General features: G+C 37.7%; 1 protein-coding gene across 4 annotated transcripts in view; it reads left to right on the plus strand.

Moving 5' to 3' along the window:
- The window catches only part of CPED1 (cadherin like and PC-esterase domain containing 1), a 145440-nt gene that overhangs the window by 107014 nt on the left and 12580 nt on the right, over positions 1–25846 (plus strand). For all 4 annotated transcript variants that reach the window (XM_030959493.1, XM_030959494.1, XM_030959495.1 and 1 more), the window contains 2 exons: positions 13835–13952; positions 19234–19370. In XM_030959493.1, the coding sequence (XP_030815353.1) occupies positions 13835–13952; positions 19234–19370 (255 nt within the window). The remainder of the gene's footprint in view (positions 1–13834; positions 13953–19233; positions 19371–25846) is intronic.

A 25846-nucleotide genomic window follows, 5' to 3' on the forward strand; every position in this document is an offset into this window, starting at 1 on the left:
GTTGGGCAGGCTCCATTCTTGAAGGTCTTCAAGAGCAGAATAGCAAGGCAATCTGGTCTGATTCAATAGCTGAGCCTGCATGAAGCAGGAAGTTAGATGAGAGACCTCCTGAGGTCCTTTCCAAGTGGAATGATTTTGTGACTTGGTGATTCAGTGAACTGTAGGGAAGAAGATGCACACTTTTGAGGCGTGTAAAACAAACCCAAGGTGCTCTTTGACTCTTGCAAATTGTTATGATATGAAAGATTCAAAACTATATGTGTTTGCTTATATTAATGATTAGAAGTACCATTTTGTTTTGAAATTCTGTGATTTGACACTTGAAGTACATAATATTATTTATAAAATATGAAGAGTGTTACAACTGTAACACAAAATATACAGATGAACATACCACAGTATCAGCATATGCTGCAGTCAAGACTGCTATAATACACAGAGTATCACCATACAATTTCAGAAGGCTTTAAGCCTCCAGCCATACAGAGTAACACTAATCCACATTAGAAGTCTTCAGGTGTCAGCCCATACAGAGTAACACCTTATCACTTCAGAAAGCTCCAAGCATCCACCTTTCTTGTTCTTTAGCCCAACCTTTTATACCCCTCATGTTGATGCATTGCCCCTGTGTGCCGTCTGTTCCCTTTGGTGGTTGGTCAGTGCCCCTGGGCACTCCATGGCTCATGGCTGTCAATGCTGCTCACCTGCTGCTCACAGCTGTACCCATTGGGGATGAGGCTGGGCAGCAGCCCCACTCCCAATTACCACCAACTGTGGGGTACACCACAGCCTCAAGGTAACTAATTTCTTGCTTTATAAGCCAGAAGTACTTGTGGAAATATTATAGTATTCCAGAGCTACACTGTGCAAACAGATCTCAACTATTAGTTGACACATGTGGAGAAAAAATATGTGGTTAGACAACCTCTTAAACATTGCACAGGTGCGTTTTCCAGGCAGCAAGTTATTCCAGATAAAATCACGATAAACTATGACCAGCTTGCTTCTACTTTGTCATTTTTCTGACAGTGTATCATGATTTCACATGGTATTTTTTTACATACCATTATATCTGTATGAGGAAAGCTTCAGATTAAGGACCTGGTACTTCAGAAAAGAAGGACAAACAGACCTGTTGGAAAAAACCCCATATATATGAGTTGTATCTAGTAGGGTGCAAACATGAGTATTTGGGGAACTTATACTTTGCTTTAGCTTCTGGCATTTGTGACATTCAATATAAAGCATGGTGAAACAATAGAAATTACTTTTGTAACTTGCTGTATTTGCTGTGGAGTGGTACTTGTTACTCTTGTGGACCTTAGAAATAATTGTACTCAACAGCTGACACTGAGGTCAATCAGAAGACAGGGAAAAAATATCTTGGGAAATGTCCAACTTCTTTTGAAAACTGGTTATGAGTAGCACACTGGCAGTGGACCACCAGCACTCATAAATAATTATAGCACAGCTTTTGTTTGGCTTTAACTCAGAGCTAACTTCACTGCTTCAGTCAATTACTGGAGGGTGAGAAAGGCAGAATAGGACCGAGAGAGCTTTTTTTGCTTTACATTAAATGCCTTACAGCACATTCAAGTCTCATTTAATTATAGAACCATTAAGGTAGGGAAAGATCTCCAAGCTCATAAAATCCAACCTTCATTTACATGAGCCTTTGCTTTTGCATTCTGATAGAGGGAGGAGGTTTATGGTGTTTTACCAGCAGGAAGTAGGATCATCCCTAAGCCATTGAGCTTGGCAGTGTGAAGGCCACATGGAGTCTCTGCATGTCTGGGATTTCATAGCTGCCTTGAGGTGATGTGTTGGACCTGTGTTGGACCTTTCCATTCCCCACTTAGCTAGATGATGAAGTTCCTCAGCCTAGAAGGAGCTTATTTAATCCCCACAATCACTATGTGGTGTTCCATTAAAATCAATCTTTGTATGGACATTTTGTAGTGCAAAATGGTAAGCTAGATTTTATCTACTACATGTTTTCTTTGAAGTTCACTCTTTAGTATGAAAATAGTAATGCAGTGCTTTCAGACTAGCAGCCAATCTTGGGCTGGTTCCTCCTCTTTCAACACTGTAGGCTTATTATTGCAAAATAGAGGAATTTCAAAATATTTCCAACTATTTTTTAGCAGTTAAAAACAATTATTTAAGCAATTCTATTCAGCTACCATAACATGGCACATCATGGACAGTCATTTGTCCTAAGAAAACAGTTTACTGTTTGTATAAAACCCATATCCTTCTCTTTCACCTTTGACCTTTCCCTTTTCTGATCTTCCCTCAAAATTTCTTATTGTCTTTCTCATGCTGGTAGTATGAAAAAATAATTGGAAAAAGACAAGAAGTTCTCAAACATCAATCCTTTTCTATAAGTATCCTCCTCTGATCCAGTCATGCAGAAATGCCATTTTTATGAGAGAAGGGGTTATTAACAGATTAGTGGGAGGATCAGCACAGAAAAATTACTCCACATCTGTGTAATCCTATAAAAAAAAGACTGTAAAGTATATACAATATCTACTGTTGTCAGATGATAAAAAGCCTGTAAAAAGGATGCGGAAGAAAGGAATTAAAATGAAGTAAAAGCAAGATGACAACATCCTTGCACTAATGCTTAATTTGACTTTTCTTAAATTAATATAATATCTCTAATATAGATTACAGTTTATAGTATATAATGGAACCTAAAGTATGCTATATGCACTTTATACACTGTAATCTGATATTTGTTGGAATAGATCCTTTCCATTATTTCAGTCCTTTTGTTGGTAGTAAATCCTCTAAGTCTGATTTAAACTGGAAATATTTTAGTTTTCTGCAGCAGTCTAGTCTGCTGCAGGGCCAGTGTCTCAGTGTCCACGGTAAATTCTTGTAGCTCCTGGCCACATGGAAGAGAGCTGGCACTGGAGAGCATTTGTTCTGTGTGACTGATTCAAAATTTTCAGGACTTTTTGTAGAGCCTTTTTACTACTGGGAAGACACTGCATAAAATTGTTGTTTGAGATAGTCATTATCTTACTGAGGAAAAGTAGAAAGTTGAAAAATAGATGGTTAAAAACTAAGAGTATAGGCAGGTCCAGGGCAATTCATCAGCTAGACTGTTCATCTAAGGCAAAAATTTTGAAACTATAATATTTAATCCATTATTTTAGAGCTGCTCAGGGAGCATTTCTTGTCATTAAATAATCCTTTCAATCATAAAACAATGTGAGTCATAATGTGTAAGGTTTTGCTACAGGATGTGAATGTATCCATGCCAACTCTGCTGAAGGAAAAACTTGTTCCACATCTCTAGAAAGCTGAATTTACAGTAATTAATTTTATTAGTAGACACAAGAAAGTTAAACACTAAACACCTCACAGGCTGACTCAAAATACTTACGAAAGGTGGAGGAGACCAGAGCTCTACAGAGAGTTATTTCTTTGAAGTGATGAATCTTGGTGAGTGAGTTTCACCTGGGCTGGGAACACTGCCCAGACCCAAGTGTAACCTCTATCCTTATGAGAAAAACATGTTAACATGTTTCTAACATCTCAGTGGAAACAGTCTGAGTCACTTTGATTCAATTATGTTTGTTGTGCTATGCTGATTGCATTATTTGCATTCCTTTTGCTCCCCAGACCTGAAGTAAATCACAGAAACCTTCCAGATGTCTCCCTGTAAGGGAGAGTGAATATCTGTATGAAAGTATTTGTATATGTCAGGGGAAATTCTGTGTCCAATAAGTTGTAATTAACTGCCTTAATACCTTGTTGACAGAGCCTAAATTCTGATTCATAAGGGTTTTTTTTAATTATTATTTCTATTTCCACTATGTCCCATCTCTGTGCTAATGTGATCTCAATATTTATCAAAGCAAGACTTCAGCTCAGCATCACTTACCATGCCTTGTGCAGTAGAATAAATATAGTCATTAAGCACATAATTTGGTTTTCAGAAGTAGTTGGTTTTTTTGAGCAAGGTCTTGTTCAACTACTGGCTGCTTGATTTACTTTAGCTGAATGAAAATTATTGTAGCAAATTACTGCAATGCTGTTGGAGAAAGCACGGCAAATTCTAACTCCAGCCTGCTTATCTGGCACTAACTGCATGCAATCTGTTTCTGTCCATGCGTGAGAGCTACCTGCATGCAGTCTGTTGCTCAGTGAGCCATCAAGCTCTAAGCCTGCATTTTCAGTCTGCTGTCCACCAGAAGGCAAACCTTTAATCAGTATCTTTTAAAAGATATTATGGTTAGTAAAAATCCATTATATTCACTTCTGTGATTTTAGCAGCCAATATGCTGCAAATTCATTAGAGTCATTTTCAAACCCATTATAGTTTAGAAAATAAATCACTACATGGAGAGTTTTAGATGTTCTAGGAAAACAAACTTACCCGTCTCACTCCTGTGTCCCAGCTGTGCATATTAAATGAGTATCTGGGAATATGTGAAATTTAGTGCTGGTCACAGCTATTAGACATCAATGAAAATATTCTAACTCAAAGGCTCTTTTGAATGAAATACATAATGATTTTCAAAGTCAAATCAGTCCTTCGTTATGTTATTTTTTTTATGGTAAGCCGCAGTGTGGTATAAGGGAAGCATAAATGATAATCAGATTCTGTCTGTAAATGTATTTATCTTTTCTGTTTTGATACAGTCTTCATTTTTTTCCAAGAAAATTTAGTCTCAAATGATGTTGACTTAATTCCTTTCAAGTAATTTTATTTTTACCAAAGCTTTTAACTGAAGAGGAAGAAAGGAGAAAAATACCCCATCACTTCTTTAATCTTCCCATCATCTGACTCTCTTTCAAACATAAAGTCATAGTCATACTTTCTGCACTACCATGGGCTTATACAGCACGTTCTGAACATAAGTAGCTGCAGCTGGAGTTATGGATAGTGTTGGATGGAGACCTATCCATGCACTGCACATGTGTCCAGACATTTGCACAGATACTTTTTCTAGTTTCATTTATATATTCTTAGTTTTAGCCCTCACATTTGTTGTATAGGAAATACTGCCTAAACTTTACATCAGTAATAGATTTTTCATTATGTATTTGCTGGTTAAAGTTAAAGAAGATTTGTGTAAATGCCCTCTATCTAAAAATATACTTTTTCAAGGTCTCTTGACTAACTTAAGCAAACAGCCTAGTGTCTTAATAAGAGAAGGATCTGATCTTTGGCCAGAAAAGCCTCAGAGATTGATTCTTTATCAGAGATGGGTTCTTTATTGAAGGTCACTTAAAAAAAAGAGTCAAATAAAGAAGGGTAAGGCAGCTGCTTGCAAAATTGCCAGGCACCATGACCTGCCTCCCACTGAGTTGCTGGGAAAGCTCAAGATGTAGGGATGACCCCTGCCCAAAGTGGGGTCATTGCAATGAGTAGATACCTATTTCAGGTGCCTCTTTTCTTCTTGGCACCTTTCAGATGAGAAGCAGTAGTGGATGATGGCCTTCCACAGAAAAAAATATGCCCAGGCTTAAGTGTGACCCAGTGGGGGCCTCGTGTCCCCCTGACTGTCTGTATGTAGCTGGGTGATACTTTTCTGTTCATGCTTGAGCAGAGAAACCATTTGGAACACTCTCACCAGTGAGCAAGAGTGTTATTGTCTGACGTGGAGGGTGTTTGGCTCTAGGCAATTGACTGAAATGAATCAAATGTTGAACGGGACTGCTCTGAGGATCCGACCCTGTGTGTGCCCTTGGCCATCATTAGAGACAGGCAGCATCAGAGCCCATGGCTTCTCTGCAAACACGTGTCAGTGCAGACTGCAGATGTGTAAAGGGAAATTCCTCCTGTTAGCCACATAAGTGTAGTTTCCTTTAGAGTGAAGCTTCCATGCTTATGTAGACTCCGTCTTTACACTAAAGGCAGGAACTCACAGGGTTTTTTTGGCATTGTCTGGGAAAACAGTTTCAGAAGTCTTCTACCTGGTGTTTCTGAGCCCGTATGAATGGCTTTCTCAACATTCCCCAGACCATGTGTGGCTCTGATGTTGATGATGATGATACATACCATACCATGGAGAAGTGAATTTCTGTATAAAACAGTGTGTGAAGCAATTCCTTAAACAAAAACCATTTTAATTTGCCCTGTATCCAACATTACATGCATTACATTACACTTTGAAATCTTCTTTTTCAGTCTATTCATGGCTCACTAATACCTTTTCAGCCCTTTAGGCCCCTTTAAACTCAGTTTAGAAAAACTAGAGTAAGAGAGGAAAATTCTGATGTTCCTTTTTTTTTCTTTTTTTTTTTTTTTTTTTTTTTTTTTTGTTCACATAAAAGAAACAAAAGAAACAGAACCAGTGATCCTATTGAACTGATCTTGCAGAATTCCATTCTTTTGCATCCTGTCTGGCAGTCACTAGGCTTGCTATTCATGATTAATATTTTGCTGAAAAAATCAATGTTACATTCCTTTTCTGATGGCAATAAGTTGGAGATGGAGAGAGATTTAGGAATCCTAAGGTCTAGGGAAATAGAACATGTCCAAGCAGTGTAACTAGGCTCATTATGTACTGTGGAGGGAGTGTTGGTGAGGTAAAGCTTGCAGAGAAAGGTTTAGTGTTTTTTCTGGTAGAATATCAGATATAACTGAGGAGAAGAAAGTACACACGCACACAAAAAAAAAAAATGGGTACAGCCATTTGTTAAACTTGAAATATAAGGGTTCCGTTTGTAAATCTTGAGAAGATTCTCTATGTGCCAACAAAGTGATTAGGGAGTGAGATATATTCCCCCACAGATAGAGATAGGGAAGGGAAAGTATCTTAGGTTTACCTTTCTATGGGAGTTATACATCCAGTCTTAGGTTACAGGAGAACCTGTCCTCCACTTTGAATTGCCACATGATCTCTCGGGGATCTAAGTATCTACTTCAGTATGTCCTTTCTCACACAGCAGTTATCAGGGACCTAATGGTGCTCCCTCCATCCAGTTTCAGCCTATGTTCCTTATACACACCTTGTCTATGGACACAGTGGGTTCAAGGCTCTTTACAAGTCATCATTTCATTGTGTGTTCAAAGCAAATCCAACCAGCTTCCTTGTGAGAGCCTGAGACAGAACTGACCAGAATACCCTGCAGCCCCCTGACTGGAGGGAAAACATTGGGAACTGGAACTGAAATCTCTGCTGCCAGTCAGTTCAAAGGGAAACTTTGAACTGTGTTTTCTACACCACAGGGAAATTTCCTACTAGGGAAATACCAATTACTGCTTTATGCATGGCACACTCCCACTAACATGTCCTGAGAACACCTATTATCAAGCATTGTTGGCCAAGGAATTTTTAAACCCTGTCAGTGCTGAAGGGGCCGACTTTCATATCTCTGTGAGCTGTGGGTGGCTTTGCCTATGCTCAAGACTAGAAAATTAGGCACTGAGGAGGATGGTGGTAACTGAATGAAGGTTTTGAGATGATACGTTACAAGGGTGAATAGTGTTGGATGGAGCTCCAAGATACAGAAAATAAGAGGCAGAGTTGTGAATTGGACTCAAACATCCTAAATTTCTCCTTTAAATCCTAACCTTAGTGTGCCCCAGGCCCTAAATAAAAAAAAAAAAAAAAAAACCAAAAAGTTAATAAATGTACTTCACCACCTAAAGGATTTGGTGCTAGAAATGAGAAGTACTTTTGTTAAGGTATACCCTGAAACACTCAGTTCACATCTGCAAGCCTTGCTTACTGTGAAAAGCAGCTTCAGCAGTAGCATTGGCAGATGTATAGCTCACTGGACCAAGTCCTAGGCTAACATGCTTTTTCAATGCATTGCATTCATTGTCAGTATTTCAACTTAAGAAATAGTGAAGGAACAGTAATGCTTTTCTTTCATTCTTTCTCTCATCCCTTTTCATGCTTCCTGATTGTAATGATAATTTTTCAGTCTGAGTTCTGCTGTGTTTGTCATGACTGTGATATAAAGGTCATAGCCTAGAATCAAAGGGACAAGGCTAGAGCTCAAGTGCTTCTTGCAGTTAGGAGGCTTAGAGTACAGATCTTTCTGCAGTGTGATCTGTGAATGCCATACATATACCCTGAGCATGAGAGGATAGAGGTGAATGCTCCTTATAAACAGCCACAAGACTGTAGGATTTACCAGCTAATATTGAACATTTTTTACCTAATTACCAGGGAAAAAATTCAGGCTCACCTCAGCACTTTATTGAGAGAACCATAAATATGCAATAATTCCTTTGGCTATCACTTAAAACATTTACTTTTTGCACTGTTAAAGCATATGGTTTTCTCCAGCTATTCCCCATTTTCAGATAGTGGGCTTGGCAAAATTCAAGTCAGTTCACATTCAGAGCTTGCACTTAAAAAGATAGATGCAGAGAAGAGGACAAAACAGGAATCGAAAACTGATGCAGCTCCTAAAGTCTCCAGGTCAACATTATCATATCACTTTTTAAACTAAAAAACACCAGAACATAAACAGCAAAATGCCTCTCGTTATCTATTATTCCTTGTTCCTGTTTTATCTTCCTTTTAGGGAGGAGTAAATACTAAATTCTTTTAATTCCTCTTCTTTCTTGCTTTGTGTACTTTGTTTATAAAGCATACAAGCTGGAAATCATCGCTGTACTTGCTTGGGAAAAATTAGCTTAATGAGGAAAATATGTTTGCTAAGAAAGCACTTGAAAAATCTGTGCAGATGTTAACTACAAATACTGAAAAAAACCCCAAACAGCCCCTCTGTAATTATAATTAGGTACATTTTGAAACATTTTCCAAAATTTAAGTTTCTGATATTCTGTTTTTAATGGAGTTGGAGTTGGATTTCACATTCAGTTGTCTTAGTTCAACTAATTCTGCTGGATCTCTGAGCTGTTCAGAATGATAATTCACAAGACTTTGCTAGATTAAGAGTCATGCTTTTTAGGTCTCTTGTGAATAATTTTGTTCTATGGCTCACAAATGCAGCACTTTGAGCTGTTTGGGAGCAGGAAGGCAGATAGGGTCTAACTGATGTTGTGCATATAAAATGGAATTGAATCAAAATCCTTCATAGATTAAAAGGATTCTTTTCTATTCCCCATGCACATATAAGATACTAAACTAGTGTTATGAAACTTCTTATATTTTCTTGAAACAGTTTCATAGCTTTCTTTGTGGTTATCATTCTGAGTGCAGAGGAAGACACGGCATCTGCTGTAGTGTCAGGATGAAATTTATTTGTCCATATAAACAGTAGAGTGCTTTAAGTCTTTGTGGAAAGGCATCTACTGGGATTTTCAAAAAATTTTTAGCAGTTAGTAAAGGTACTCAGTAGTTACGACAATCTTCAGTCACTGTTTGAAGCGTGTGTCATTATTCTCAAAGAAATTTTATATGCAGAAATTTGGGAATATCTATTCCTAAGAAAAAATAAAATTTATTTTAACAGCATGAATAGCACAATTAAGAACTTAAAAGCAATTAAGACTGATGGTTGTACTTTATCCACATATCAAACTGTTCCCTGATGCCCTGACAACATGACCAGTATCTCAGCTTTTCGTATCATTCCTGATCTCCTACTGATGTCTATGCACTGCATTTTTCCACTCAGGAGTGCCCAGACTCCTTTTCAATAGTTTTTTTATGGTTCCTTCCAGATCTGTGTGTAAATGAACATCTCATAGTCTTTTAATGTGTTATTTGTGACAGTCTTTGGGATCATTGGGGTAGTATTATCCCATCTTTGCAGATAGAACTTATTAGGTTCCTTAAAAAATACTGTGGTGGTATGAAGTACAGTTTCTTTGCTTTAAAAATTAGCTGCAGCACAAGGACATGTTACTCCATGAGTTCATCTCATTAATCCTGTATTCTCTGTTTAATGGCTTTGTTTGTCTTTTGATTAGACAGTGTCTTTATGTATGTCCTAGACAGTGCTCGATGGCTAATTATAGTCGCTGTTTCCCATCCAACAGCAGTAGAGAACTGAAATTTCTTGGTAAAACACCTCTCCCTGTGACTGGTCTCTAGACTTATTTTGCCCACACATAAGTTTCAGTTCAATCTAGTTCAATTTGGGTATTGAATGAACTGGCCTGAACCTCTGGATCTTTAGAGGTTCATCTATCACTGAATAATGCAGTTGGACAGAGGGAGAAAGTTGAATAGAGGACAATATGCCAACTGTTCCTTCACTTATTCCTGCCATATTAAGAAAGTTGATAGAGTGGAGCTAATCTATCTGCCCACAATTTATTCCCTAGCAATATGATATGGTTTCCCTATTTCATGAGCTCACTCTTTGACTAATTTTATTAGAAGTCCTTCCACAGCATCATTTAAATCACTTTTTATTCATTTTTAGTTATGTGTAAAATAGTAGAAAAAGATGGACTAAAGAAACATGAAAGAATTTAATGAGAAACTCAGGTCAGCTTAAATAAAAGCAGATCCAATAAAGTTCAGTCAGTGAGCCTGTAAAGACCAGCAGAAAAGCGCTCTAAATTAGCTCTTTCACATGAAGCTTTATTCTGCCATGTCTAAAGTGCAGTCACAAGGAGTGAGACAGCCCTGGCACAGCATGAGAGGAGGCAGGGCTGCAGTGCCTGCAGGAGGTGGCTGGGTGACCTGCCAGGTTGATGGGCAAGGCTGGCCAAGAACTTCAGGGTCAGAGCTGACGGGTGGAGGGGTCTCTCACCTTCTTACCAAGAACACTCAGTGGGGCTTATCTCATCCACCAGTTCTCACCCATGCATGGGTTCTGGATGGTAAAAAGATGCAGGATTTTGGCTACATATTGCTTGTGTGCAGCACTAAAATGAATTCCTGTGATCTTAGTTATGTTTCTTGCTATGTAGCTTAAAACATTCTGATATATTGATCCTTTATTAGACTGGTAGGGGTAGTCTTCAGTGGTTTGGGCTGGGTAGAATTTCAGAAATGAGTACTGAAGAACAAATTGCCTGTTTTTCAGCATTGAGCCCACCACTCCCATTGATTGTTGGGGGTTTTCATATAAATGCCAGAAGGTCTTTTACTGAGTAGCTGACTGTAGAGCATTCTGGATAGGACTTTCCAAAGCACTCAATTCATTAACAAAGGTCTACTTCCACCAAAAATTATGGTTTTAGCCACAGCTGTGAATGAACAGAGTTGGATTATTCCATAAAAATACTAAAAAGCCTTCCTTTGTATTTAAAAATGCCTTCTTGAGCTGATAGGTAGCAGCAGGTGTAGATGTTAAAAGTAACTTTATTTTTGTCATGGTGCTTTGTCACTGCTGGAGCACCAACTGTTAAAATGAACACAGATGGACATTTTTTCCCTAATGGTATGACTTCTCCCAGGAAAGTCAAGGGCTTCTTACCTTCTTTTCTTTTACTGCAGTTTCAGAGTAATCATTTTTCATTAAGGTGGAGGTGGTGAAAAAGGTACCACAGCAATTAAAAATCCGTTTATGGTTAAATTAGATTTCTGAATCTGAACCATTGCTGCATCTACAATTGTCTTCACTGTACAACATTCATCCCATTACATCAGTTGCATGAGTGTGGGTCAGCTTAATAATGCTTTGTTCATCTCTCTCTATGTCTCTACCTGTGTAATTTTGAAACTGGTTATTATTTTTTTTTACTATTTATATATGTCTGAGTAAAGCTCTGTATGTATATTTATACACATAAGTACATAATTGAGAGGAAATATAGTTATTGGTTATTGAAAGGTGAACTAAACAAATACAATTCTTATTAAATTACGCACCCAGACTATAAATAAATTAAATACCATGAACTAATAGCCCCAAATAATTTTAAGGTAATAACTGAGAAAACTCAGTAGTGTAACAGACTTCTAAATCTGTTTCATCTCTTAAACACTAAAACATTATGAAGAATCAGGTTCACGATAGTGTGATCTGAAAGAGACAAGGAAATTGTCATTTCACATAGTAGATGGACTCCAGAAATGTTCACTCTCTAAGTATCAACTGATGTTGTTTAAAAGCTATGTAGATGTACAGAAGAAAGCTTTATTCCTCTTTTATTTGCCAGTGTCCAGAAAATCTTCCATAAAGATAAAAGAAAGTTTACTAGCCAAAAGCCACACTGATCTTATAGTCAATCCTAAATGTGCACTAAAGTACGTAATGCAAGGGAATTTTTCTTTTGATTCTAATCCAGAAATTACAAGGGCCTTTTTATGTCTCCATTCTAAGAATGAAGGTTTGCAGGAAGAGCAGACACAGAGCCACAACTATCATTTAAGTTTACATGTCTGGCTCTCATCTTTGCCATGAGTATCTTTTGTAAACATACTTAGGATCACAAGATGTTTCATCTTTGGGCAGGGAAAGAAGGATGTCATGTCACCACAGCACCTGAAGAAAACAATAAAAAAAATATCTACATGCATTTAGAAAAACCCTCAGTGTGCCATATATTTGTGGAGCTGCAGTAAATCTCTAGCTGCCACAGATTCATTTTGCATATTATATTAAATATGTCAATGATGGTCTCCTACAAAGGTAAAAATGAAACAAATAAGTCTTGTCATGACATGACAGTTTGGATGTGAATTACAAATTAAATGCAAGCAGTGTTCTTTACTTTGAAAACACAACAAAGTCAAAGGGAATCAGTTACATAGTTCCCTGCATGTTGGTTATAATTAGCAAAAACCCAGCCACACAAAATTGTTGTTAATTGTATTGCCCAATAAATGCGATTAAAATAAAATCTTGTCTGCTTAAACACATACTCTGGGCAGAATGAACAAGAAAATCCCTGTTATTTTATGGCACTATGTTGAGGGCAATGGTAACGCATTCGGGAATTTGGGTCTCTCTTGTGAAGTCCTGTGCAAATTGTTTTACTGCAAGGTAGAAACTTTCTTATGTTAATGTTAGTTGAAGTTATACTGTTAAATAGCTGTATTTAACAGCTAGAGACTCCAAAACAGAGTTTAATACTAGAAGATACCGTGCCATTCATTTTGTCATAATATCTTTCCCTACTTAGAGAGATTAAGCAGAGCACAGGACAACTCACAATTAACCACTGTTTTATGGCTTATTTATGCACAAATACTACCATAACCCTCTGAAGTCACTGGGAAGATTTTTTTCTTTTAATTTTTTTTTCACCACCATGGACTTCAATGAGATCAGAATAATTACGAGACAACTATTTCATCTTGCCTTTTGATTGCATAATCAAGAACCACCAGTATTTACAAAATTCCAAGATGTGTTCATATTGCTATGTGTTCATATTACTGTGTGCAGCGGCACATATTCTACTAACTGTCAGTACCTGGACTCTATTAGGACTTAATTGTCTTTTGTCATTGGTACAATTTAGGCACAGCATCCTAGATGTAGCATAATTTCATGGCAACAGTGAATGATATTATGTAACAGTTGTGAAATTAATTTTAGTACCATTTTAGAAAATAGATTTTTTTTTCCTTTAAGCACCTGTATCTCCTGAAGCTATTTTGGGAGATTTCATCACAGAAATGAATCCCATATGACTACAAATAGGCATACAAAATTCCTAAGGGCAAATAGGTAGAGATTATATAATATGTAGAGACAAAGTGATGTTATGTGAAAGGTATTTATGTTTGCCTTAATCAATTTTCTTATATCTTTAGCAAATGTAGTATCTTGTGTGTTTACTGTGGGTTGGGATAATTTATTGCAAAACCTTTGTCTGAATGGAAAAAGGATTCTAAATTTCATATTAAACTACATATATTGAAGAGCTAAGGATGAACTAATTGCAAAACTATCCCAAATACCTTTTTTACTCTTGAAGAGGATTTCAAGGTGATATAGATGGGCACAGTGCTGTCATTTTCACAGATTCTATTTATTTCAGGACTGTGGTTCCAAAATTCGCCCAGAGGAGTCCTGTGGCTTGCAGCCTCTCTCTCATGAATACCTCTCAGCAATTTCACAGACAGTGTTTAAGGCCTGTGAAGCTGGAGACACAAAAGGTTTGTACTTTATCCCTCTTTTTTTCTGAAAATTAACTCGTGTACTTTTCAAAGAAAAACTAGAAACAATATTAACTCTTTGCTATGCACTAACCTACGCAAGGTAAATTGAACTAATCATTCCAAATTGGTAGCGCCAAATGATACACCAATCCTGACAATGAGGAATGGCAAATGGCTAATTCCCTGATACAGCATGGATATTTCTTAAATAAGTTAAATTTTCAGAGAAGCCAAGCAATGTCATTTCCCCTCAGAAGATAACTCAAAAATTCTGCAGAAATGTCATACACTGTCCTCAAGCTATATACAGGGGCTGAGGTGCAGCAGCAGAGATAAAGATATAACCTTATTTCTTATGACATTAATGCTAAAATTTGCTAACTGCTTTATAGCTCAGTACAACCAGGATTTCATTACTCATTTCTAATACTTTGGTGTAGAACAGAGGCAGTAATTTAGGATCCAGCCAAACACAGAAGTGACTTCCTCCTCTCCTAGTCACCGTGGCACTGTTCTTTAAAGGAAGCTCAACACCTTATCAAATATACACTTAATTTATACAATTTCTCTCTCTCTCTCTCTCTCTGTCCCTCTTATCATCACTAAATGCAAATTGGAATATACAACAGAGGAAGTGTCTTTCCTTTGTTTTACATCACGGAATGAAGTCATGATTTATCTACCAAAAAACCTTTTTTCTTTCTGGAGCTCTCCTTTGATTCACATCTTCTTTGAACCAGGCTATCATATCAAAATTAGCTCTTTTGTCAATATTGTTGCATTACCCATAATACAGAAGTCAGCAAACATTAACTGTGTTTGGCTTCTCAGAGGGAAAGAGAGGAAGAGAACTAAAAGAGACCATGAGAACCCAACTTGTGCTAAATTCCTGCAGGTGAATCAGGTTACTGCAGTCTGTAGAACTGTGGTTTGTAGCAATAACAAAATCTGGTGTGTAAGATATCACAGATTCACTTCTAATTTTCTGTTGCTGTGATGCATATGTTTTAATTATATCCCACTTTCCATTCTTCCTACAACTGTATGCAGTTTAAAATAATTCTGTGTAATCTTTCTCTGCATTCAACAGCTGTCTGGATTTGGGTCCAGCAGAGACGTAAATTGATGTCCAACTAAATGAATGTGTCCCTTGGTTACAAGGAGTATATCTCAGTTTGGACATAAGTCCATAGGCCTAAGGCTATTTATTCTGTAGAAAGTCATGTCCTTAAAAACATAGTTTTTACTTTTGCCTTTTTCATAAATACAGCTAGAACAAAAAGACAAATACTTCCATAGCCTATTCTCAGAGAAAAAGCTTTTTGAAAATCTTAGGGTACCAAGTAAACATCAAATACAAAAGTAAAGCAGTCATAAAGCAAAAAATTAGCATCAGTGTAGGTTAAATATTTAGATTTTGAATTACCAAGCTAGAATAGTATTTTCTCTTTACAGTGATGATTGTTTGGCACTATAGAAAAACCTTGATTTTAAATTTGAAAGCAAAATATGTTTAATTGTGGCTATGACAATGTAAAAGGATAAATAAAAATGAAAGAGGCTGAAAGAAAAAGCAAAACTATCAAATTAAGTATACAGCTCTTATTGGTTAAAACTTTTGATTTTAGGCTAATATTTTTTAAATGTAAAGTAAGCAATCCTAACTAATTATTTTGAAACTATATTTCATTTCATGCCATTTGATGAGAACAGATTTAGGGAGTACTGGCAATGTTTAATCTCATATCTTAAGCAGAAGATTTATGTATGCAACTGATAACTGCTCTAACAAGGCAAAAATCCAGCTTTCGCCGTTCCTGTGGAAACCTCCTACTTACAGGTTTTCATAAAAGTTTGATTATGCCAATTTTTAATTTGTGAAGAAACTAACAGTGTGTCTCTCTTGCTCTCATTCACTTAATTGTAGGGAAACCTGCCCTTGCCTGATAGAGCCAGTGTTAATGCCCTTGCCTGAAGCACCACAAAATGCTGCCTGATTGAAATGGTGCTGAAAGCTGCATTATGTGCTGCTGACTGTGGGGAAGTGAGGAAAGAGCAACTTAAAATTGCTATAGAAAATAAGACTAATTTCCAAACTAATATTGTTTGCAATTTTTCACTGTTGTCTTATTTTTTATGAGATTCATTTTATCTTTTAACACAGTCCTATTTTTGAAGGTTAAGAATGCATCGACCAACTGTTGGGAAATTGCAACAGGAAAAGTTCATAATAGTTGGATTTAAAATGCACAAATTTTCATGCATCATTAAAAATCTATGTAAATACAAAACCAGGAATTATTCTGTTAGCATTAAATCCTAGTGCTTCCTAAAAACAGTAATTTATCTCTATATATCCATGTTCTCAAATCTTTTTACATTTGCCACTAACCTTTAGCCTATGCCAAAAACTGATCTATGTTTTTCATTAATATACCTAGGGAGATATTGAACATAAACCAAACTATTTAAAAGAAGCTTTTCAAAAGTTACTTATCACTTTCAGTTGCCAAGGTTTAAACTTCTATTGTTCAGATATTTTGGCTCCTCAATATTCATTTTATATAGTTCTACTTTTCTAGTTTATTACGTTAAACGGAATCAGTTTGTAAAAGTATGGATTGTTTAAAAGAAAATTCCATAAGATGAAGAATCTCATGTGTTTTAGACATTGCCAGAACTTTTATATTTTTGGGTTGAAAGAAAAATTACAACATCAGGAAAAAAATACTGAGTTTTCATATAATTTTAAAATATAGGTCACTACCTGAAACATGGCTCAGATTATTTATTAAGACCTCTACAGTAGTGGCAGGGTCTGAGTCCAGACTCCAAACCAACCAACCATTCTGTCCCTACTCTATTAGTCAAAAGATACAAAGCAGTAAAAAGTGTTGGCATGGTACCTATTGCTGGGTTATTGGAGACCTGGTACTCTTTTATTTCCTCATGAGACTGCTGTGAAGCTGGGAATGACCATTCAGTCATGGATTGCAAAGTGGGAGCCAGCAGCAAGATCCACAAGTGGCAATAGAAATCTTGGAGTGTCAAAGTATTCCTGGCCCCAGTGGTGGCCAGGAGACCACAGCCTGGAGCAAGGGACCTCAAAGCCAAGGGAGGGTCAGCGTGAGTAAGGGACTCACAACAGCCAGCACTGGGAGGCTACAGTAAGAGAAATTGCCTAAATTCAGCCTCTGGTGTCCCAGCAGAGGAGGCTGTTCATTTGGAAGAGAACACCCTGCTCCAGAACCTGATTATCCACTTTGTAACTTCAGATAAAGATTCAATTTAACCCTTTGATAAAAATTCTGCATAGGATCTCTCTTAGGGACCGAGGTTCAGATCTCTCTTGTAACCTTGTAATACAAAAATTACAAGGTTACAAGCATGCTATTTTCCTGTCCAAATGGATTTTGAACTTTAAAGTGGTCCTTAACTGAGTGGGGAATATTTCCTTCCGCTGTGTGATTAGGATGCAGAAAATGCAAGTTTGAAACTCCTCTGAGCAAGAAGCATGGGATATCTCTATCTTCATGCTTGCACCCTCCCACCATAGTCCCAAGTGTCCTTCCTTCCTCTGTCCATGCTGTGAACTGGGCTGCTTGCCCAGCACAGCCTCCACAAGGCACCCATGTCCATGGGAGCAGGCAAAGCTGGGTTATTCTCGCTAAACCACAGCATGCTCAAAGCCAGTGTCCAGGGCTTTGGTTAGGTTCAGTCTGCTATAGTTTTCTCCAAATCAGCAAGTGCATCTGAGGGTGGTGTATGTTCTGCACAGGGCACAATAGGGGCAGCTCTGCAGGGTACACAGAAATTGGTATTGCGTGGTTGTGGCACTGTGGGATGTATTCGCCCCTTAGATGTACCCGTAGGGGCTCCCATACAAAAAAAAATCTCAATTTTATTTAGAAGGACTTCTTTATCTGGTAGGATTCCTCACCCTGCTACTTTCCAAAACATAGTCTCTTGGACTTTTGCCTAAGTGGAAGCACAGGCTGCCTCCCTAGAAATTCTCTTGCTCCTGAGGTAGCAGCTGACTCTCCCAAGGCCATGAGGATCCTCCAGGGTTTCTTTGCTGAGCCTTCCCCTCAGTCCCTGGCCAGGTGAAATATCAAAAGGCAGCCTTGGGGTTTTTTGCTGTAACTTCCTGTGCAGCAGCAATCCATCAGACACAGCTGGCTGCCGCGCTGCTGCCTGATAATGGTGGTGGGGACAGGCTCTAAGGCCAGGTCTGATCTCCAAGTATTTGATTTTGGGGCTGTTTTCTGGGCTGTGGTGAGAAACCCATCTGTGGTAGAAAGGCCCAATAGCACTGAAACAAGGACCTTAGGCCTCTGCACTCTTCTTTGTGTAATGCCTTTAATATGAACAAAGGAAGGTTTTGCTGGCAGTTATATAGGCACTGGGAGATGCTGTCAGCACTGTGTACTTATAAGATCTAGAAAAATAGTTTCTTTTGTTTATTTGAATACAAAGGCAACTCAAAAGTTTTCTATCTTCCTTCAGAAATTAAATCCTGCAAGCTTCTAGTAAGATTTTGCAAAGGAATAGTTTTAGAAAATCAAAATAACAAAACCATTTAACTTTAGATAAGGGATCACTAAAACCCACTGATCACTTTGTGCTCCTAATCTTCAAAATCATTTTTGTAAATAAGATCAGGCTCTAATAAATCACATATGTTATTAATTTCACTTTACTGTCATCTTCTGAAATGTATTTGTGTAGTCTGGGACAATCCTCTGAATTCTCACAAATTTTAAAAAAATTTTTTAAAAAATAGTGTTTTGGAAGTAAAGTCTTAATCTTACTTCATTTTATATCAGTTGCTCTCAACCATACATCCAACCTTTAGATGTTTCATTGTAGATGAGAATTAATCTTCAGACATGTCTGAATATTAATATTTTCTTTTTGCATTCAACCACCTCACCCATTTTCTCTTTCTCATATGCCTTCTGTTGAGAAAGGACAAGCTACTACAAGAAAGGCAACATGGAGTGAGAAATAAACCCACAAATGGCTGTCAAATTTGAGCATTTGCAGCTCTTTCAGGGAAAGGAAAAGACTCCCACCCTAACTAAATGAAAAGGGCATAACACAGTGACAGGCAATAGTCTCTTCAAAGGGTTGGAGGGCATTTAATTTAGAGGAAACTCCCTTATCAGGTTTTTTTACTCATACATGAGTAAAATATCCAAAAATATCTTGCTTCCTGTGTAATAAAACCACTCAGAAGAATACAGAGGAGGTGCTGACATTCATTGCTGTTTTCCAGGGCAATGGATTGTCCCTTGCCTGAGCTGCTCTGACAACAGGACCTGTGACTGGAGAGCAATAACGTGGCAGCCCCACGGCTGCCGACACTCTGTGCTGGCCAAGCCCGAGCTCCAGCGCTGTGTGGAGGGCAGAAGGGTATGTACCAGCCTTTACATTCTCATTCATTCTTAATTACCTGGGTATTTGGTGTCCTGAAATTTTCAAAACATTTTTAAGATTGATATGTGACAAAAATCCCTTTTTAACTAAAGAGATATTTGGGTGAAAAGTTCACAGGGATGAAAACCAACCTTAGTCCATAATTTAGCCTCATATGCAGACACAGTTTGCTGCTGTTTTACAGAAGATCTTAGGTCACACCACTGGAGTTTCAAGACCTATGGAGTGTGTGATTACCAGTCAGACCTGCAGTGAGTGCACAAGGACAGAAAATGGAGGATATATTTGCATTGTTGTCACAGTTATGTCTCACATGCAAGTTGGTTTTCTTCTGCTGCATATCTAATGCATGGCATTGCTTGTGCACACTAATCTTACCAAGTCTTCTTGCACATTCTTTTCTTTTAGTGAAGCTTCTAAAGTGATTGCTTGGAAATACAAGGTCTCCTTAATAAGCATGCTATGACTGTTATACTGTTGAGAGAGAGCTCTGATCTGAGGCTCAGGTACCTTACTGAGGATACAAGTATCCAGAAAGTAAGTAATTAATTGTTATAAAGCTCTTTAAAGTGTTTTGCCTAGGCAAGAAAATAGTTACTAAAAGTGGCATTTTGATAAAATCCAAGAGCATTCTCATATAGACAAATACAAACCAATAGTCTTTCAATTAACATTTTCTCCTTACTTTCTGATAAATTTCTTACCCTGCACAAGGTACTTTATTGTCATTTTGCTTTATTTCTGCCTGTGGTTTTCTCTGTTACTATAGAGCTGCGAGTTACTCCTAGAATATTTTTCTAAAAAATATTGCTTTTTATGGCAGAGGAGAAGCTTGATCTGTTCCTCATGTACATAACAAGCTTTTCTGGATTAACCACAGAAAAAAATATTCAAGAAGTTATATTGCTTTGGTCCTTAATTTCCATGGACATCAAGTTGCTTTGCCAAGCAACCACCCTTTGGTCAGGCAATCGAAGGACAGCAGAAGAACAATATGCCACTATGGAAGTGGATTGCCAGGGTATTGCTGAGAGGATTTGCTGACATTTCCACATCCCAAATCTGACCACTCATATTCATGAGTGTCAAAAGCAGGACAGCATTTCTAAAGGGTTTATTAAAATCAAGTAAATGAAATGAGTGTCTGTGAAGCTTAATTTCTTAATTCAAATTTCATTTTGTTCTAACTCTCTGAGGTCACTGATCTATTCTAGTGTCAGATGACAGCCAGATCCTAAGTGAGCTACATTAACACCTTGAGAAAAATCTCTGTAACTAATAGCACTTGTTTCCCATTCTGCATCTTTTACAGAAGTCTCCTGACACTGATAACCTTTGCTGCTCTGTAGAAATCTGCTGAATTACCTCTGTTACCTTTGCACAGATGTATATTGAATTGGTTTATTCTTTTAAAGTCATCACTCTAAAGCATGTTCCCCTTTTGATATATTTCTCCTATCTCTTTCTCTCCGATGTTATTTTTGTCATAACTTTGTAGCGGTTTTAGTTTTGTGTGAAATTTTGCAATAGCATTTTTGCTTCTTTTGCCAAATGAATAGATGTAGAGCCTGGATCAATTCCTTTGTGTCAATACAACCCAAAAACTGAGAGGCTTTCTTCCTACCAAAGTCATATGAAATAAAAATGGTTCCCTTCTGGGTAGAATCTTCCTGATTCTGCCTTTGATAAGTCAGACTTTGGAATTACTTTACACTGCCCAAGCGATGTAGTAGAAGAAGATGTTTTTTCATTTGCTCACTGAAAAAGACTTTGTGTTATATAGGTTTAAGCAACCTGGACCTTTTATAAAGGAGCTATTGAGCAGTAGGAAGATAGAATTCATGTGAACAAATACATGTTAATTTTAAAAGAAATTTTCATAACCATCTATAAATATTTATATATTCTCAATTGTGATTTTAGTTTTAATTTTTTATATACCTTGTCTCTAAGTACTACTGAGATCACTGACGTCTCAAACTGAAGATATCATAGTTTCCATAATAAAATAAGCAGAAGGTTTCAATGCTGGAAACAAAAGCAGATGTCAGAAAAAAGCATGAGTGCCAAATGAAAGGGCAAAAATCATTAACCCAAGTGAGGACATTGGGGTGATCTGGAATGATGTTTGATTTACATTGTTTGTTGAAGTTAGCTAAGAACAACAGAACTCATTCATGTGTCCACTCAAAATGGGCTCAACTAACCCATGTGTCTCTTTATTCAGGAATTTTGAATATTCAGCTTGTATAGCTTTGGTCTCTAGAGTTAGAAATCCCTTACACAGGACATCTTTGCTGTTGACATGGACAGAGGAATTGAGTGCAACCTCCGCAAGTTTGCTGACAGCACCAAGCTGTGTGGTACAGTTGACTTGCTGAAGAGAAGGGATGCCATCCAGGGGGACCTTGACAGGCTTGAGAGGGGGGCCTCTGTGAACCTCATGAAGTTCAACAAGGCCAAGTGCAAGGTCCTGCACCTGTGTCAGGGCAATCCAATCACAAATACAGGCTGGGCAGAGAGGCTGCTGAAAGCAGCCCTGGTGAGAAGACTTAGGGATGTTTGTGGACAAAAAACACAACTCAGTAGTGTGCGCTCACAGCACAGAAAGCCAGCTGTGCCCTGGGCTGCATCAGAAGCAGTGTGGGCAGCAGGCTGAATAAAGTGATTTTCACCCTCTGCTCTGCTGAGACCCTGCCTGGAGTCCTGTGTCCAGCTCTGGGGTCCTCAGCAAAAAAGAAAAATGCTGGCTGTTGGAATGAGTGCAGAGACGGGCCCATGAGTGGATCACTGGGCTGGGACACCTCTCCTATGAGGACAGGATCTGAGAGTTGGGGCTGTTAAGTCTGGAGTAGAGAAGGCTCTGGAGAGACTTTAGAGCAGCCTTCCAGTATCTGAAAGGAATCTAGTAGAGAGACAGAGAGGGACCTTTTTACAAGGGCAAGTAGTGATAGGGCAAGGGGGAATGGCCTTGAGCTGAAAGAGGGTAGGTTTAGATATCAGGAAGAAATGCTTTACTCTAAGGATTGGGAGGCTCTGGCAGAGGTTGCCCAGAGAAACTGTGAACTTGCCATCCTCAGATCCAGGCTGGATGGAGTTCCAAGAAACCTGGACTACTGGAAGGTTCCCTGCACATATCAGGGGGTTGGAACTAGATGATCTTTAAGGTCCCTTCCAACCCAAACCATTCCATGACTCTATGATCATGCTAGGACACAAACAGCAGAAGTCTGTGATTACACCTTTAATTTAAATAGGAGGTGTTAATCTCTATGCCATTGTCAGATTTCAACTTTGTTATCTGGAGGCTGTTTCCATGTGCTTCTCCATTAGTTTTATAAAGGAGGAAAAAAATATGAAAAAAAGCCTACTTATATTTCTACTTTTAATGAATGTGAAGGGAAACATGCGGCAATTAACCAGTGCTATGCTGTGTTCCTGCCTTGTGTTCACTTCAGCAAGTGATGAATTAAGATGGATGCTCTTTTTGACTGAAATGCAGAATATGGAAGATCAAGTGTGTCTTTAAGTGCAACCTGTCTATTTTTCTCGTGTTTCGTAGAACAATGGTAAAAGGCAGCGGATATCTCTTGATCATTAATTTCTTGTATTCATTTGTCAATATTTCTGAAATATATTTATGGTCACCCAAACAGAGCACTTCTTTCCTACCTGCATCATAATTAAGCCTTCAAAAATGCTTTCTAATTTAATTTTTAACTCCAGGCCACTTTTATCTATTATATTAAAATTTATTTGTTTTCCAAAGTTTATCTGAGCTTTATAATCTTTCTCTGTAACTGAAATCCGTTTCCCTGGCTATGAGTTCCAATTGATTTCACATCATCATTAACTGCTATTTTAGATTGTGTGCATATAAAACTGTTTGAACTAAGTTGTTTCTGTGTGTTTTGGTTTAACCTGGTAGGCAGCTGAACACCACACAGCCATTCACTCACTTGCCCACGGGGATAAGGCAGACAACCAGAAAATAGATAAAACTCAAGGGGGTTTAGAAAAAGACAGTTTTAGTAGAATGGAAGAGGAAGGGAAAATAGTAGTAGTAGTATTAGTAATAATAATATTATTAATAATAATAATAATAACTACACAAAGTAATGTACAGTGCAGTTTCTCAACACCCACTGACTGATGCCCATCTCATCCCATCCCAGAGCACAGCTGCTGCCCCCCAACCAATTCCCCCCAGCTTTAATGTTTAGGATGATGCCATATTGTTTGAAATATCCCTTAGGCCAGTTGGGGTCAGCGGTCCTGGTTGTGTCCACTCGCAGCTTTCTGTGCCATCCTCCTCTCTGGCAGGGACGAATGAGAAGCTGAAAAGTCCCTCAGTGAGTGATGCCTAGCACCAGCAAAACCCTCAGTGTGTTACCAACATTATTCTTATCCTGAATCCAAACCACAGCACTGTACCAGCTACCAGGAAGAAAATTATCCCACCTAAAACCAGGACATTTTGTTTCATAAAAATATAAGACCACCTGTAGTGAAACAATAATAGCCAAGCTGATGGAGACATGAGAAAATATGTACATGCACAGAAACAGTTTAATGAGGCCTTTTTTTGCCTTATGATGTGTTAGCTAGAATAGTCAGTCATATGTTTGTATTTCATACATAGTAAACAGGAAAATGTTGAAGTGCTGAGGTTAAGGTTGTTCTGGCTGAGTAGATTTTCTTTCAGTCCACTTTTAATATCAGCAGTCTTTTTTCTCTTCCACTTAAGGGTAATGAGATGCTGGCTGTCTCATTCTTAGGGAGCTCCAGATACATGTCCTAATTGAATCAAATAAATTGTTCATAATAATAAAATATTAAACATCAGAATAAAATATTATATCTGTATTATGTTAGCTCAACAAAATTCTCTGTAGCTGTGATTAATGACTTTTACTGTAAGACATATACAAATGTATTAAGATAATGCTTTGATTTTTGTACAAGATTGATTTTGTACTTTTAAAAATGGGCTCTAACAGGTTATTCTTTATCCAATTAGCAGTATATAGAAAGTTGGTCTCAATAGGAGGAGGGATATATATTTTGCTTATCATTAAGAAATACTAACCAGAGTTAAGTCTTATAATAAAATATCATTGAGTCATGTGTAATTAAGAACAGGAAATATGAAAAGGCAATATTTGCTGAAGTACTTAAAATTCAGCTGTTAAAACAGGAATTTTAACTTATGATTTCTTAATAATATTTTAGAGTTAAGTCGTTTTTTCAACCTACAGGTGTTTAAATTGCCGAAGTGTGGTTAATTTTTAATGATAGGTCTGGTTAAGAAGTGAATTCCACTATGCTTACACAATCTTTCAAAGCCTTTAAGCTATAATGGAATTTTTCACACAAAACATTTGCAACAGAAGACTGTGAAAACATCTGTCTCTGTGGAAGTGTTGTTCTTTGTTTGGTAAAATTATAACCTCATGTTTGATCATTTAGTCATCCTGCAGACAACTGCCCCATCAACTTGAACAGTGCATGACTAAGTCTTGTGCCAGACTTGTAAAAAAAGAGAGATATGACTTACTCTACACACCTAAGCCATCACATTCGTCATTATTATCATAGATACCGAATCATCCCTGGAGCCTTTTGTTCAAAACATATCGAATACTACGTGGGACATGTAACTACAATGAATTCATCTAAATGTATAGAAATAAATGTGGTTTTAGTTACCTTACATTCAATTACATTGAGAGATTATTTTAATTCATCAGAAGTCTTGGGTTAGTTGAAGGACATAGGTTTTCTTCCTCAGGCTAAACACCAGTTATTTTAGTCTTTGAGTCCTCCAAGCATTTGCTAAAAATGAAGCTGACTTGCAAAAGGTGGACTTTGAAAGATGCCTTCTGATGGCCTGCATACCATAATAAAATGTATTTGGCCAGCTCCGCCCAAGGGCAGTTTGAAAAGAGGATAGGATTACCAACAGAATTCCTCTTTGTCCACTTTGATTTTTTTTTTCTTTTGAGGAGAAGAAAAAGAAGAATTTGGGGTTTTTTCTAGGATTTTCACATCTCACATCATGGTTGAACCAATGGTTAGAAGCAGATGGTTGGATACAGACCAAATCTTAATGAATGGATGCAGTGTGTATGCAGATGTGCTGATGATGTGCTAAGCATCCACCAGCCCCAGTGCATCAAATTACAAGAAATCCACACCTATCTTTCTATCTGAGCTCCTCTTTAAACTTTTGAGAGCGCATTCCCTTCAAAATCCCAGCATGCAGTCTCCAGAGGATGACTGCAGACTTTAGAGCTCTATCTCAGAGCTAGAGGGCAGGGACCATGGGTTTCACATATTGCAGTCCTAGTTTTCATACCTTTCAGAAAAACTGTGATTTCACCATGGAAGACAGAGTTAAACAAATTTACCTGATCCCAGTGATACAATATTGATATGGCTCATACCTACTT

This window comes from Camarhynchus parvulus, chromosome 1A (genome assembly GCF_901933205.1).
Source record: "Camarhynchus parvulus chromosome 1A, STF_HiC, whole genome shotgun sequence".
Classification (NCBI taxonomy): Eukaryota; Metazoa; Chordata; class Aves; order Passeriformes; family Thraupidae; genus Camarhynchus; species Camarhynchus parvulus.